The 16,383-nt window shown below is 45.9% G+C and overlaps 1 protein-coding gene across 15 annotated transcripts in view; it reads right to left on the reverse strand.

Moving 5' to 3' along the window:
- Window positions 1-15,600, reverse strand: part of SEC31B (SEC31 homolog B, COPII coat complex component) — a 36,410-nt gene extending 20,810 nt beyond the window's left edge. For 4 of the 15 annotated variants that reach the window (XM_053909833.1, XM_053909830.1, XM_053909832.1 and 1 more), the window contains exons 1-10: window positions 15,471-15,599; window positions 12,999-13,085; window positions 12,518-12,641; window positions 5,545-5,740; window positions 5,235-5,330; window positions 4,176-4,319; window positions 3,716-3,858; window positions 2,565-2,664; window positions 2,299-2,460; window positions 1,649-1,783 (exon numbers count right to left, since the gene is read on the reverse strand). In XM_053909833.1, coding sequence (XP_053765808.1) covers window positions 1,649-1,783; window positions 2,299-2,460; window positions 2,565-2,664; window positions 3,716-3,858; window positions 4,176-4,319; window positions 5,235-5,330; window positions 5,545-5,740; window positions 12,518-12,641; window positions 12,999-13,077 — 1,179 coding nt within the window. In that variant the 5' untranslated portion in view covers window positions 13,078-13,085; window positions 15,471-15,599. Of the gene's footprint in view, window positions 1-1,648; window positions 1,784-2,298; window positions 2,461-2,564; window positions 2,665-3,715; window positions 3,859-4,175; window positions 4,320-5,234; window positions 5,331-5,544; window positions 5,741-5,875; window positions 6,291-6,375; window positions 6,527-12,517; window positions 12,642-12,998; window positions 13,086-15,470 lie in introns of those variants that run through there. The other 11 variants (XM_053909835.1, XM_053909841.1, XM_019459144.2 and 8 more) reach the window with 11 other exon arrangements.
- Window positions 15,601-16,383: the final 783 nt, after the last annotated feature.

Genomic DNA, 16,383 nt, shown 5'->3' on the forward strand with positions numbered 1-16,383 from the left:
TATGGTGACCCATGGTAGCTACACTTGTGAACGTAGCGGAACGTATAAATCTGCTGAATCGCTATGTTGTACTCCTGAAACTAATGTAACATTGTGTGTCAGCTATACTTCAATTAAAAAAGGCAGAGGGGTGCCTGGGTGGCTCAGGTGGTTAAGGGTCCGACTCTTGATCTCAGCTCAGGTCATGATCTCACAGTTCATGAGTTCAAGCCCCGCATTAGGTTCTGAACTGATGGCACAGAGCCTGCTTGGGATTCTCTCTCTCTCCCCCATCTCTGTCCCTCCCCTACTCTCTCTCTCTCTCTCTCTCTCTGTCTCTCTCAAAATAAATAAATAAAAACTTTAAAAAAAAGGTATTAAATAAGTATTGGGGCTAATTCAGAGAAAATGAAACTCCTAGGCATTGTTGGAAATATTAAATGGTGCAGCTGCTGTGGAAAATGGTATGGTGAGTCCTCAACAATTAAACACAGAATTATCTCCTGAAATCAATAAACAAAACAAACGAAGAAATGTAGGTCTTTCAACATCAGAATTCTTCACCTCCCTGCCTCTTGAGTGTGTTGGCCTTGCCTCCACAATAAAACTGGTGGCTCTGCACAGAAGAATCACTTCTTTGATACATCTGTTTTTAAATGACACCTAATATTTAAAGCATTAGGTTAACCTAGTGCTTTAGGGCCCTGCCTCTCCTCAGGCCAGCAGCAAGGGAATCACCTGGGAACTTACTGGAAATCAGAATCTTGGGTCCTACCCTAGACTAAAGGAACCAGAATCTGAATTTTAGTAAGATCTCCAGGTGATCTGTATGTGTATTAAAGTTTGAGAAGCACTTGCTTTAGGGATAAAAATGAACAAAATGTGGTCCCTGTCCTCCAGGAGTCCATTACTTAGTAGGGTCTCCACCGAGTAGGTAAATAACCTTAGTCCAAGTAAAGTGTATCATTATAGGAGGATAAATCCTCAAAGTGAAGTCTGACAAGGGTTTAAAGATGGACATCATGGAGGGGGTGGTATTTAAGCAAAAGAACATGAAAAGGTACAGTAGGATTCAATGGCTCAGGAGAGAAGTTGAAGGGCAGGGTACAGGCAAAAGCAGCAAAGCTGAGGAGTTATTTGTGGAACAGAAAGGAGTCATATATAACTGGAGCACATGAAACACATAAGAATAAGGGGGAATAAAAACTGGAAAGGTAAGTGCGGCCCTGTGTACATTTGGCCTTGAGTCCATAAGACAATGGGGGCCAAAGGTTTTGAGCAGAGGAGGGACAGGATGGAATCTACATTTTTTTCTTTCCTGCTTTGTATTCTAACCCTTACATGTCTGGACTCACTACCAGTCCAAACACGTAAGAGTTAGAGAAAGATCAGGTGGAATCTCAAGCAGTTCTCCATAACCAAGCAGTCTAAAGCGCTCAATTCCCTTTAGACAGGACCAGCACAGTACGCTAGGCAAAGGGGTAGAAAGGAAAGCTACAGTAACTCTGCCTGAGCATGAAGGTGGGACCTGATCTGAGACACAGGCAGTAGGAATGAATCTCCTACAGAACACAGCTCCGTGCTGGGCGCGCAACAGGCTTCACAAACACATACACACATACAACCATGCACTACCCCCCCCCCCCACACACACACACACTACACTTACAGCAAATGAAACACCTGCTGGCCTTCTCATCCATTTGGGGGGTTTTTGTAGAGGAGGTATCAGTGATGCTTGGGCCACTTGCTCTGGCACCTGCAATGGTGGGAGAGGCTGGCCTTTGCTGAAGGAAGAAGAGATCTGAGGGCAAAAGGACATCAACTTGAAGTGGTGCTGCGTCTACATGTTTGGGGGAAATCCTTGAAACATCCAATCTGGCCCACAAAGGCTAGACTCCCATTTTCTAGGGAACTGGTAGTGAGAGTAAAACTCGCATGCAGTAGGCTCTTGGAAAGCCTACTGTATCCAAGGTCTACAGTGGAGTGTAGACACAGAACAGATCTATAGGAGAAAGGGAGATAAGGCACTTCCAAAATAACGATTCCACCATAGAGGTCCAGTGTCCCTGAAATACCACAGAGAACATCCAAGAGCAAGCGTCAAGGTGAAGGCCTCTTTTGTATTGTGGCAGAAATTGACATCCTCCCAGGAAGATGGGCACTAGAGCAAAGGTGCAGCCCTCCCAACCCAGGCCCCTGACTTCCCAGTCTCCAATAGTCCCCACTTCTTCCCATCTTCCCAGGCCATTCGTCCTTCTCTCTCCCCCAACATAGAGACAGCATTCCCTCCAGCATTCTCCACCAAGCCCTTCAAACCTTGTCAGCCTGTCTGATCTGCTGGACTTCCCAGCTCCCACCCATCACGGAGTACAAACTGATCCAGCCGTCGAAGGAGGCAGCAGAGAACACTGGAGGGTCCTGAGGGCACCACTGCACATCAAAGCACCAGCTACTCTGTGTGGGTAGCTTATATACTACCTGTGAAGGGACCCAACCATTAGGGAAACCTTGACTTAGGTAAAACAATGCAGAACACACAGCTCATCTCCTCTCCCAGCATGCCCACAGAAAGGCCGGCCTACCTCACCACTCCCCAGGTTCCAGCACAAGATCTGGTTGTCCTTGGCACTACTGAGCAGCAGCTCAGGGTCAGCCTGGCTCCATGACACTGACAAGATCCCCCTAAAAAGGAAAGGAAAGAGGAACTAACATTTGTTGAATGCCCACTAGGAGTAGAGTGTCATACATATCTTGGATATATCTCATCCCTATAAAATGAGTGGCCTGATTTCATTTTACAAATGAGGAAAAGGAGGCTTTGAAGAATTAAGGAACCTTCAGCAGCCATACAGCCAGGACACGTCAAACCCCAGAGCCTGGGCACTATGCACTGTATCATCCTGCCTCTCACAGTCCCTGCAGGATGGCCCACTTCTCCTCCCTGACTGTAGAGTAGGGACTGTGAATCAGCATGAGTCACTCAAGCACCCATCCCTATGTGTGCTTTTTAGCCCATGTGAGGAGTGAGGATCTAACTCTTAAAAGTCCCCAAGAAGGCATAAAAGCAACATAGACCTTTAGTAAGAAAGAACAGTGTGGGGTTGTTTTCTCTGCTAGGGGCCTAAGAGTTACAGCTTCAGGGGCAGGCCTGTTTGGAGGATAAACAGGAGCCAAGGTTTTCTTACTGAAAAGTCTTAGGGGTGCCTGGGTGGCTTAGTCAGTTAAGCGTCTGACTCTCGGTTTTGGCTCAGGTCATAATCTTGTGGTTTGTGAGATCAAGCCCCATGTCAGGCTCTGTGCTGACAGTGTGGAGCTTTCTTGGGATTCTCTGTCTCCCTCTCTCTCTACCCTTCTCTCTCTCAAAATAAAGAAACTAAAAAAAAAAAAAAAAAAAAAGGAGAAGTCTTGGAGGAGATAACCTCACCACCTAAAGAGATTAACATTATCCTGGACTCTCCCAGGAGGACTAAACATTGGCTCCAAATATTTGTCATGACCCCATCCACACTCCAATTTCTGGAAGTTAAATGGAATCTCAGGTTCTTCTCCATAACCTTACCATCTCAAGAAACTCCTCTTTGTTGGGGCTAGAGCTAGGATTGGGAAACTGTTCACTGGGAATGGCTTTGAAGGCAGGGAGGATGTTTGGTAACTAAAGTGAGGCATTCACTGCCTCCTACCCAGGTCAGTTATGCCACACCGTCTGCCAAAAAAGTAGAGTTTGAGATATTACCTGCTGTGGCTCTCCAGCACCTTCAGGGGAGAGGAGGCAAAGCGCAAATCCCACAGCTGAATCACTGGAAGACGATCATCTTCTGAGCAGAGCACCAATTGGGTGGCTATCTCTGGGTGCCAGGCCAGGCCTGAGCTGTGCATCTGTGAACAAAGCAGACCCCAAAGGGTGACGTAACCTGACTCTTCTGATTATGAACCTTTTCCGCCCAGTTGGAATAGGGCAGGTTTTGTGTCTCTTCTGTGTGATGACCATGAGCAAGTAATGAATATTAGAAGCCTCCAGATCAGCTCTGTTTAGCTTCCCTAAGCATTCACTCTCAACAGGAAATCTGATAAGAGGCTAAGTCTGCAAGTGTAGCAGCTGAAAGCAGAACCCTGGCCTGGGGAAGAACAGCTCCAAAGCTCAGGCATGAGGAAGAAGCCAGAGCCCAACCCTGCATTCTGCCTCCAGAACTCACCCTGTTGCTATGATCGCTGACTTTGATGATAGGTTCATTCTTTCTGAGATCCCACACAACTGCCTTGCCGCTGGGGTGAGCAGAAGCCAGAATGTGTTGAACCTGCCGGTTCCAAGCGAGTGCTTTGATGTCTTCTGGAGGCTGCTGTGGCAGGATGGGGGGAGGGGGTGGAGGACAACTTGTCATCCCCTGGACCAAGAGACATTTGCTGTTCCACTGCTCCCAACCACCCACAGAAAGCCCAAGAGCAGACATGAGCTTCCCAAACCCAGATAGTATCAGGGAACCGAGGGTTAAATTTTCTAGAGAGGATCTTTTGGGGGTACTGGTGTAGAAATTGAGAGAAGGGCAGGCACACTTGGATTTTACTCCTATCCCAAGTTGCTCCTGAGAGAATAGAGTCAAGATTTAAAACAGGCCTCTTATCTATGACAGAGAGAGAGGGAGAGGAGGAAGAAAGGGAAACACAGACACATAAGACCCTCAGAGAAAATGAGGCAGAAAGAAAAGCCATTGCTATTTTTAGGGCACAGGGTGCTATCAAATTTATAATTAACTTACCTCACGATACTGTAAGCATAAGACAGAGAAGAGCCAGGAAGCAAAAAGACCGACCCAGTTATAGACTGACAGGTAGGTACACTCAGAGACAGATATACACAGGACCCCAACTGCATGGAGAACTAGATACAGAGGCAAAGCTGACTCACTCCACAAAAAGGACAAGAGTATATCTGGGTGTCCTACTCTTAGCCCCACTTCCTGAGCTTAGGGTCCTACTCTACCCTGCCTGAGCTCTACTATGATAAATCGTACTCACACTTCTTTTCTCAGTGCCTCCCACTGCCCTTCTTCATCTTCCTTCCAGAAACCCTAGGACAGTTAATGACCACAAACCACCCTCCCCTCCATTGCTGCTAATGGCTGGCTGGTAAAATGTGTTCGTTTGCGGAGCTTTATTGCCCTCCAGTGGTAAAGTCCAAAACCTCCTGTGCTCTGGCTGCCTCCAGGATTCAAGACTCTCCCTGGGAAAATCAGCTGCCCTAGGAGCCTCCTTACCTGTGACTTGGATCCTGGGGTCATTGGCACATTTAGGTTATTCAAATCCCAAATGAAGATTTCAGAATCACTGGCTCCTGTGGCCAGGAGGTGGCCCTGTATGAAGAACAGGTCTTTGGAGAAACACCACCCCAGGAAGAAGTGAGAGCAGGAAAGGGGGAAAGAGACCCACATGTGGGGTTTCCAAAGCCGCTCCCCTAACAGTCTGGGAAGGGCTCAGAGTTACAGACTGGAGGCCACAAGTCAATGTTTCCATACAGAATTGTTACTCCATGGCTTGGCCATGGTCTGGCCAACTGAAATGCAGTACCTGGAAAGGATTAAAGTCAAGGGCTCGGACAGCCCCCGTGTGCTTCTGCCTCTGGGCAATCACAGGCTCCTTCCCCGAAGACAGGATGTGGGTCACATTGTATAGAGTAAGCATGCCATTGTTCCCTCCGCCTGCAATAACCCCGGAGGCTTCCAGAAGCCCATTGCCAAAGCTCCCCCAGATCAGCTTGTAAAACCTACAAAGAGGAGAAACTGGCATCAGCACCAACTCAGAACCATGTTAATAGGCAGAGAGCAGGCATCTCTGTCAGCCTCTGCCATTATGCAGGCATCCCCACCCCAAGACAGGCCTGCCTTTCTCCCTCACTTACCAGACACACAACAGAGGTGTCCTCACTTTGGTCCTGCCCTTTCTCTGAAAAATATTCCATCTTTGTTACACTAGAAGTGAGGAGGTCAGGCTTTTTTTTCCCCCCTAAATTAACATTGTTAGGGTTATATAGGGCCAGTGATACACATCTCAAATAAATTACTTCACTTAATCCTCACAACTCAAATAACAGTAACAACTAACACTTATTAAACAGTTCCTACGTATGAAGCATTGTTTTAAGTGCTTCACATGTTTCACTGATTTAATATTCAATAACTCTATAAGGTATTATTACTAACTCCATTTTCAATTGAGGAAACTGAGACACAGAAAATATATGAATTTCTGTATACACAGTTAGTAGTTTTATCCCTATTTGACACCTAGGAAGTGGTGGAATCAAGGTATAAAGTCTGGCCCATTTATTTTAGAGTCTGATCCCTTAACCATCATAAAAGACTGTATTCTGTTTAGAGGAAGATCCAAACTCTTCTGTACCTGACTAGAAGCAGGTTCCCTACACCAACAACTGTTGTCCTCTCTTCCCTCTCAAGCTGTAAGTGAGAAGGGACCCAAGGATCACTCCACCTTGTGTCTCTCCCATGTGACTAGCCCACTGGATCTGCTCTATGGCTGTAGCCGGCCAGCCCTAGAAACACAGAAGCAAAAAAGAATAAACACATCTCGTGGGAAACACTTCTGGCTTTCTGGCCTGCATCTTACACAAAAGGAAAAGATGGATCCTGGGCCCCTGCAGAGTTAGGTCCTCTACAAAGCCCCTAGGGAAGCCATGTGAAATCCCCAAAGCCTTAAAGGTAGTCTTGTCCTCCATTTCACAGCTGCTAGCCAAGGGTATTTCCACAGCCCTTCGGGGAAGCCAGATTTCACACTGAATGATGTCATAAGATCCCTAACTGGAATGAAATGTTCCCACACCCTGGGAAACATCAGCCAAGAAACTGAGTGGGGTGACCAGGCAGGAACCTGTTTGACCAGTCACTAGGCAGCACCAACCTGTTAGAAGTGAAGAGTTGAACACCATTTGAGACCAGGTCAGCAACTGAGGTAAAGCAGCAGAGCTGACACAAACGGTGGCTCTACAGGTACCGTCCAAAAGGCCATGTGTTCTAACATTGCACTGATCTCAACAGGGCAGAAGAACGCGTGCCACATTAGTTCAAGAGGCTGCCAGGTCACCTGGGGCTAGAGGTCAATGTGGGCAGAGGGCGAGTCAACAAAATAACTAGAGAAGCCCACAATAGGTCTCACAGGAACCAGAGGAGAATATGGCCAGTGAAAAACTCACATGGGGGTGGTAGAAGATGTCACAGTAACGTCAGTATGATCACAGCACCTGGCATACAGACCAAAGACAAAGGCACCTGAGACCTCAAGGGGGAGTCACCAAAGAGTTCGAGAACAAGCCTAGTTAGTTTAGAGTGACCAAGATGCAGAACACAGAGTGTGACAAAATGATTTTCTTTCTGTAAGCACGTAGAAAGTACAGTCCTATGGTTAACCATTTCACTAGTGAGAGTGAGCCTAGAGCCCAAATAGGACATGAAAGAGAACATCTAGGAGAGTGAGAACAGCTAGGACAAGTTAAGCAAGGACCAGGACATGATCATTCAACGGACTCAAGGAATGCCAATCATCTCTGCTCTTCAAATGGTCAGGGAACAGCGTGTGTGTGTGTGCGCACACATGTGCACGCAGAAAAAGAGTGCACGGCATGCAGGCAAATGCAACAAAATATTAACTACTGATAAATCTAGGGAAAAGTATGTAATTGTTCATTGTACTATTCTACAACTTTCTATGTTTGAATAGTTTAAAAGTTAAAAAACAAGATGGCCTTTGGCTTGAAAATAGGATTTCCAGAGATTAGAAATTTAAAGAGATGGTATAGGAAGAGTTTGTATGGAATGATGGGAACTTTCAAAACATGAGAATACAGGTGCAATTCTCTGCTGAAGAGGTTCCCATGGAGATGGTGATAATGGGCAGTATACAGCATCAAAGAAATACAGATTCTTGGGGCACCTGGGTGGTTCAGGGGGTTGACTGTCCGACTCTTGATTTTGGCTCAGGTCATGATCTGAAGGTCATGGGATCGAGCCCTGCATCCGGCTCCGCACTGAACAGGAAGCATGCTTAAGACTGTCTCCCCCTCTGCCCCTCTCCCTCATTTGCACTCTCTCTTCCTCTCTAAAATAAAAAAAGAAAAAGAAAAAACCAGATTCTTTACTTTCCTACTTAGACCTTGCAAAGCAGAATTTCCAGAGACAGGCCCTCAGAATCTACATTTTTAAAAACTTTTTTTAACATTTACTTATTATTGAGAGACAGAGACAGAGCATGAGCATGGGAGGGGCAGAGAGAGGGGAGACACAGAATCTGAAGCAGGCTCCAGGCTCTGAGCTGTCTGCACAGAGCCCAACATGGGGCTCAAACCCACAAACCACGAGATCATGACCTGAGCCGAAGTCAGACGCTTAACCTACTGAGCCACCCAGGTGCCCCCAGAATCTACATTTTTAACAAGAGCCCCCAGGTGATTGTAACAAGCAAACAGGGTTGAGAACCCCTGTGTTGGCTACATCAGATTGATACCAGCCTAGACCAGTAGGGGAAGACACTGAAATTCATAAAGACAGAACCAGCCCTATGACCAGCTCATGGCTATGCTCCTGGCGGAGAGAAAAAGACAAGGTTAAAGAGAAAAAATTGAGGCCTGAGAGATCAAAAGGCCATCCTAGCTAAGCTCAGCTGAGGCCAAGCTTTAGCTAATTTATAACTAGGAATATGTGTTGTGTAAATTCTTTCTTCCATAATTTATGTACTTGTTTTGGATTTTGCTTTTATTTGCTTAGTAAGGTTCCTTTTTAAAAATAACCACCTCAGAGGGGGTCTGGGTGGCTCAGTCAGTTAAGCATCTGACTCCTGATTTTGGCTCAGGTCATGATCTCACAGTTTGTGAGTTTAAGCCCCACATTGGGCTCTGCCCTGACAGTGCAGAGCCTGCTTGGGATTCTCTCTCTGCCCCTCCTCTGATCGCTTGCTCTCTATCAAAATAAATAAAATAAACATTAAAAAAATTCCAACCTCATGTTACTGAAGTGAAAACAAGCCAAACTAGCTGAGGGAATCCAAGTTTCCTAAAAAGTCAGAGCAGTGAAGGGACACCTAGGTGGCTCAGTGGTTAAGTGTCTGACTTCGGCTCCAGTTATGATCTCACAGTTGGTGAGTTTGAGCCCCACATCAGGCTCTGTGCTGACAGCTCAGAGCCTGGATCCTGCTTCGGATTCTGTGTCTCCCTCTCTCTCTGCCCCTCCCCTGCTCATGCTCTGTCTTTCTCAACACACACACACACACACACACACACACACACACACACATTAAAAAAAAAAAGAGCAGTGAAGGCAGGGCTCAAGTTGGAGAATGAAGACAGCGAAGTGAAGCAGTGGCTGTCTGAGAGAACTTCTTTTCTGAAGCCTAATATGCACCAGCTAATACGTGCCCATGTATCCCAAATTTACAGCAGAGAAAAACAGGGCCAGAGAAGTTAAACAATGTGTCCAAGAGGATATTAGATGGCAGCATTGGGATCTGAACCCAGGCCTTATCCAACAACAAAGCCCACGTTCTCTCCACTCTGTGATCTTGATGTAATCTCTAAGGAAGGCAAACCTTGGAAATGGGAAAACTAAGAAAAGTACACAAGGTGATCTTTTTCTGCTTGGTGTTGTTCCTTACACAGGCACCCAAAGAGAGGCCATAGGGTTCCCCAAGTAGCCAGAACTACTATAAAGGTGCTGAGAGATAGATCACCTACTGTCTTCACGTTACTAGAGAATAGGTCATACAGAGGTTACAGAGACCACAAAAAGATCTAGACCCTCAGTGCAGACAGAGGGTGGAGTACTGCACATCGCACACTGGTCTCTGACCTCATTCAGCCACAGCAGCTAAGTCCTCATTTCATTAAGACAATTCATAAATAATGTATTATTCTCCCAAAAACCTTTATTCTTGAGTGAGATTCATCTAACAAACCAAACATCACTTGCTTCAATGCACGTGCTAATCCATATTGATTCTGATGCACCCGGTGGCTTTAATCCATTCCCTCTCTTCAGTCTATTTACAGCTTGAGGTGGTCCCTTATCCACCCCCACACCAGTGTTTCAGAGGACTTCTCTTTCAGTCAGATATTTCTAAATACATAATATTTTCTGATGCCTCATGAATTGATATAAGGGGATCTTCAGGATTCAAATGTGGTTGAGGCATGCGTCTGGTGAAAAGGGCAGGCAAAGGATGGGGGAAGATTTTGAAAAGTATGTGTTAGGTAATAACGATGAGACCCAAGGAAGGTTTCTTTAAAAAAAAAAAAAAAAAAAAAAGGAAAAAGAAAAGAGATTATGATACAAAAAAGGAAGAGAAGGAAACACTGAACATAATACCTGAATTTAGAGCTCAGTAGGTTCTTAGTCTTCTTGTACAACCTCTTCTTTATATGTAAGTGAGGAAACCTAAGACCTCCATTTGCACAAAGTCACCTATCTCTAGCCAAGGATGCAACCCAATACAACTGTGCTTTCCACTAAACCACGCAAAAAATGGCACAGAAAAGAAAGAGGAAAGTATAAAGCAAAGAACAGGCAGCCCTCTCTCTACCTCGATCATCTTGGTCAATAGTTTGAGATGTGGGTTTCTGAGTAAGTGACTGAACCCAGGCTGGAACAGAAAGAAGTGGGTGCCTTAGGCCCTTGGGTGTCTAAGATGATTTCTTCAACAACACCCTATAGATCTATGTCAAAGATAGTTCCTTAGGTCTTTGGAAATGCAACTCAATCCTTGCACACAATTACAGAGGTAGAAAAGAAAATAGAGATGACACACTATCAATAGTGTTAGCTGCACTATTTATTTTGGGTATAGCTCCCAATCCCTGCAGGATCAAACAGGGTATGAAGTGAAGTTTACAATTCCTGATTTGAGTACCAACATTTCAAAAAGGGTCCCTTCAGCCTAGTTGGCTGCAAAACAAACCGATCGTCACCTTTGAAAAGCTCTCAGGGCACTAAGATTAACTGAAGAATAACTTTAACTAACTGAAATGGTGGATATGAGTGCTCAGTTTGGTAATCCAGACATTTCTAGCATCGCTCATTCATTTAACAGATAATCCTTAAGCATCAAATGCCAGGTGATGTTTTAGGAGTTAGAGATACAGCAGTGAATAAAACAGACAAAAATCTCTGCCCACAGGGATCTTAGGATTCAATTTCAAGGTTTCTTAAGCAACTATATTGTTTCTTTCTTAGGAACTATTAGCCCTAAGGAGCCACTACTGTGCTAAAGCTGTTGCTTGGCTGGCTGAGGATAGGAGCTCTTACCCATTGCCCCTCTTCTTAAGTCCAGGAGCATAAATGTTATTGAATTAGCTCCCCTCTTTCAGGAGCCCTTTCTGAAATGCTTGCTTGGAGGCTAAGAATATCTCATCATTATTGGTAAACCCTCTAGTGGCTGCTCTTCAAAGGGAAAGATACTGGAAATACAAAGATATAAAAAAACTGTAAAATAAAGGATACTGTCAGAAAGTGATATAGGGGCTCAAGAAAGGGAGAACGATAACTAACCTTTCATTATTAGGCTAACCCATGTAAAGAAAAAAGAGAGTACTTCTATCTAAATATCTTAATTTATCTCTCAGATGGACCAAAACATTCATAAGAGAATGCAAAGTTGCATTTTGACCAGTAATCTCTAAAGAGGGATGGACAAGATAATTCTCTGTAGGAAAAAGACTTATATTTTTAATCTATAAAATTATGGAAATGGCACTTTTTAATAGTAGAGTAATGCATGTGTATTATTTATATTGCCTCTATAACTTGAGTATAGTGAATATTCACATTTTCCCCAGTGGTATGAAAATTTGGAGACCACTGCTTCAGACTGTAAGCCACATCTTTACAAAACCTATAAAAGAGAAGTTGAATAATCGAAAGAAGGTAGATTTTGGAATGAGACCTATGTGTAAATCCTAGCTTCCCAGAGTTTTGGTTCCCTCCTATGCAAAATGGGAATAATGGTATTTATTGCTCAGGCTCATTTTGAGGAATGAATAAGATATACAGAGTCCCTAGCATAGTGCCTGACCTGTATACATGTGCTCTGTGAATGCCTGTACTCAGGCCTGTAAGCCTGCCAGAGCCATGAAATCCAGGAGCACCCAATCAGTGCCTAACCACAATGAGGAGAGGCTCATTCATTCTCCTCCCATTGGCACGAAAGGAGATATTGTGTCAGGTTATCTTCACAAGAGCCAAGGGAGAAAGAAGCCAACATCTCTGGGCTCAGAGAGAGAGCAGGCACGTATGGGTCCAGGCTTGGTTGAGGAGTCTCTAACACACGACTCTGCCTGATGCCGCTGTTGACCAAAAAAGTGAGAGTGTGTGTTTTTAAAATCCTTTGGTAAAATAAACCCAGAGTTAACTTCTCCCCAACTTGGTGAAGGTCCTTCACCTAATAGATATCCTTATGAGCCTTGAGAAGCACACCTTGCTCCCAGAATTCCTCAGTCTACATCAGGAGCTGCCCTGCACACACATCAACAATTCAGACATGGTACCTGCTTGAGGCAGAAAGGACTCCCTTGCGTTTCAAGTCCAAGGAGGGGTCCCTGAAATCAACCTCAAAGATTTCCAAGGTGCCATTTGTGCTAAAGGAGGCATCTAACTGCTGGGCAGATGTTCCTAGGCACAAGAAAAGTTAGGAAGAGGCAGTATATAAGCAAAAATACATGCATGGATTTGGGGTATAAATGGTTAGGGAGTGGAGAGGCAGCGGAACAGGAGAGGACTGGGTATATCCTTTTTCAAGTGGTAACTCCAAAGAAAGCAAGAAAACAGGAGGTGCTCAAGCTTGAACCATAATTCAAGGCTGCCCCTAGGTACCCCAAACACCTAATGTCCCCTTGCTTATCCTGCAAGCGAACCCCACCTTTTCATGACTCTAAAGCTTTCTCTGAAGCTCAGTAAAGAATTCTGAATATTAAGTTTCCCCTTGACCTATGTACTTCCAGTGGATCCTAGTCCACAGTATCATCATACCTGTGGCGAGATACACAGGGCACTGGCTGGCTGGGCTCCACACTTGGACAGCAGGCCGTTCAAGCTCCTTTAGCTTCATGGTCCGTCCTGTAGGTGGCAGAAAACTGACATAACCCTCAGCTTACTAAAAATAGAAATCAGCAAGCTTAAGGGCCAGATCTAGGAAGCACCTGTGGACACAAGTTCTTGTTTCTCTCTCCCCACCATGGAATGGGGGCATTTCAGGGCAATACAGGGTGACACACGCATGACCATCTGTAGATCTGCAAGGACAGTTCACTTACCCAATTACTAAAATCTAATGCTTTAACCCCAAAAAGATATTTAAACACACTGGTTGCCACAGGCCCAATGGTGATGATAACCATCAAATTGGATAACCTCTCAGTGACCTCATCCATTCCCTTGGCTTTTCATCTGTATGCTGATGACCCCTAAATTCATACCACCAACACAAATTTCTCAACTCTGAGCGCCAAGTCCTTATATGAAACTGCTCATCAAACATTTCTATTGGGATATAGCAAAGATACCTAAGTCAGTCTGTCTAAAATGGAATTCTCCATTCTACCACCTCCTTCCCCTGAATCTGTTCCTTCTCCAGTTTTCTTCATCTCCGTATACAGTATCACTATCCACCCAACTGCTCAACCTGGGAACCTGAAAGTCACCCTCAATTCCTTCTTGTCCCTTATTCCCTTCTAATTCATCATTAAGGCTTCCTGATTTCGCCCCCAAAATGTCTCTTAACCTGTTTACTCTTCTCTAGCTGCACTACCACCATTCTATCTGAAGACACCATCATCTCTCACCTGCATTACTGCGATAATCTTCCAAATGGTTATCTTTATTCTACCATCACCCAATTAACTCTCTACATAGCAGCAGACGTGAACTTTTAAAATAAAAAAATATATAGAATTTTGGCATTCCATGCTTCAAGTCTTCCAATGACTTCTATTGCACTCAAAACAAAATTGCACTCAAACCCCTTATGACCCTGCTTAAAGGCTCATCCTTCCACTTCAACCTCGTCTCTTGCTACTTTCCCCCTTTATTCATTACGCTGCAGCCACATTTTTTTTTCCTTTCTTTCATTTCCTGGCTTTTTATTACCTCAGAGCTTTTGTAAACTCTGTTTCTGATACTTCAAATGTTCTCCCTTTCATTCTCTGCGTGACTGGCTCCTTTTCACATCTTTCTGGGCTAAGTGTCTCACCCCCTCAGGGAGGTGAGCCACCCAACCAAAATCAGTCTCAATTTTTTTTTCTCCTTGGTAACTTATTGTTATGTGTTTATTTACATTTACATTGTTGGTCTCAACCACCAATAAGTAAACTCCAGGAGAGCTTGTACTGTGTCTGCTTTGTTCACCATGTTATAACTAACTAGTGCCAGAACAATGTCTGGCATAGAGTAAAGTGCTTGATACTATGTTTAATGAACGTAGACATCCATGTTAATTCTGTGGTTTCCAATACAATTCTAACCCATATTCAAAGTGCCATCCCAACAGGCTAGCAAAGTGGCAGAAAAGTTTTTGGTTTCGTTTTGTACTGTTTTTAATGTAACACTGAACTTGAGGGAAGAAACTTGGGACCCATTGTAAACTGCTTAAGGAAACCACCGTCAGGTTAGTCGCAACCTACTAAAATAGTAGGTAGTACTCCTCAATCTCTAATGTACTTTCCAGCCTGAAGAGAGTTTAAAGCTGCCAATTCAGCCAAGATTCTCAGCCAAGACCCTCTTTAGAGGGGGCCTCTAAACGCTTGAGGCAACACCAGGTTAACTTCGGACTCGCTGCACATCGTATTATACAGTCACCACTGCCACCTGCTGGTCAAAGCCGTTTTCCCGTTTGTGGGGAAAGCCCTTGACAGAAGTAGGAGCTGCGTTTAGCCCTGCGCATTTGACGGGCAAATCTCACTTCCATAACGGTTCTGTGCAACAGGTACCATTATTATATACATTTCACCGGGAAGAAAACTGGCTGGGGCCGAGATATGAACCCCACTGAGCCTCCATAGCTCAGCGCTTTTAACCATGATATTAGTTCAAACTCAACTCCAGATGAGGTGTTAAATCCCCGACGGCCTAGAAACTGGGAAGACGGGCTGTTAATCTACATTCAACCAAGAGCCGAACAGACTCCCGCGGTGATGGAGGGCGCCAGCGACCCTCCGCAGCCGAGGCCCTGCGGGGGCGGTGAGCACAGCTTCCCTCCAGGCTAGGCTAAGCCGGGGTCCGGGGAGCACGGGAGAAGGTGCGAGGGCAGCGCTGAAGGGAGACAGACCCTCGTGGGGCCGCAGCACCCCGGCGGGGCCGGGAGAGCGGAGCCGGGTCCAATCCGAGAGCCAGCGCGGTGGCGCCCGAGAGGCGCGGGCCGGGGTCTCCGCGGGGGACGAGGTCCCTCCGGCGCTCTCCCTACGGTGGAGCGGCGCCCCGGGCCCCAGAGAGGCGGGGAAAACCCACCTGCGCGGAGAGCCCGGGTCACGGCAGCGCGGCGCAGCCACGGCAGGTCTCCTCCGAGGGCCTGTGGGCTCAGCTGGGCGCTGCGGACGGCGGCTGCCGAGGGCCAAAAGTAGCCCTGGAGGCCGAGCACCGCCGCCCGCACGCGCCGCGAAGCGTCGACTCGGGGAGCCGGCGGAGCAGCGAAGAGGATGGAATAGGATTCTGGCTCTGCCGGCTCCCTCACCTGCGCCGTGATAACGCGGTTCTGCCGCAGAGGGTCAGATCCTGCGACCGCTAAGTTCTGGCCTATTCAGTTAGAGCCAGGCTCGGGGAACAGCCCCTGAAAAGGGAAAATACTAATTCGTTATTTGTTATGATGGTGAAGACCTGGTACTAACTAGTTCCAGAAGCTCTCAGTGGAATCCTAATTGAAAAGGTAAATAGCAATCGAGGCCATAAACAGCGGTGACGCACTACAGCCCACCAACAACTGATGCCGAAAAGCTGTTGGCTGAACGAATTAAGGGCTATAGGCATGCAGAGGCCTAGGTACTGTAGACCAGGGGCTTCCTGGAGTATTTCAGGGACGCAAGACGGGTGTCATACCTTGCAGCGGCAAGATAGGTGGTGTCTCAGAAAGGAGGAAGGGCCCAACTGGCTAGTAGGCACCCTGGCATTTCCCACACCATGAATGAAAGAGGCGGGAAACAGATTGGGAATACCAATTCAACTTTGCAGGTAATTGGGGGTTAGTTAACATTATGGGTAGGGATGCAATAAGATGAATATTGGTTGTGTTTTTTTTTTTTTTAATGTTTATTATGTGAGAAGGAGACAGCAAGCAGGGGAGGGGCAGAGACAGAGGGAGACACAGAATCCGAAGCAGGCTCCAGGCTCTGAGCTGCCAGCCCAGAGCGGACGCGGGGCTCAAGTC

This window comes from Panthera pardus, unplaced genomic scaffold (genome assembly GCF_024362965.1).
Source record: "Panthera pardus isolate Hobbes unplaced genomic scaffold, ASM2436296v1 HiC_scaffold_22, whole genome shotgun sequence".
NCBI classification, from domain to species: domain Eukaryota; kingdom Metazoa; phylum Chordata; class Mammalia; order Carnivora; family Felidae; genus Panthera; species Panthera pardus.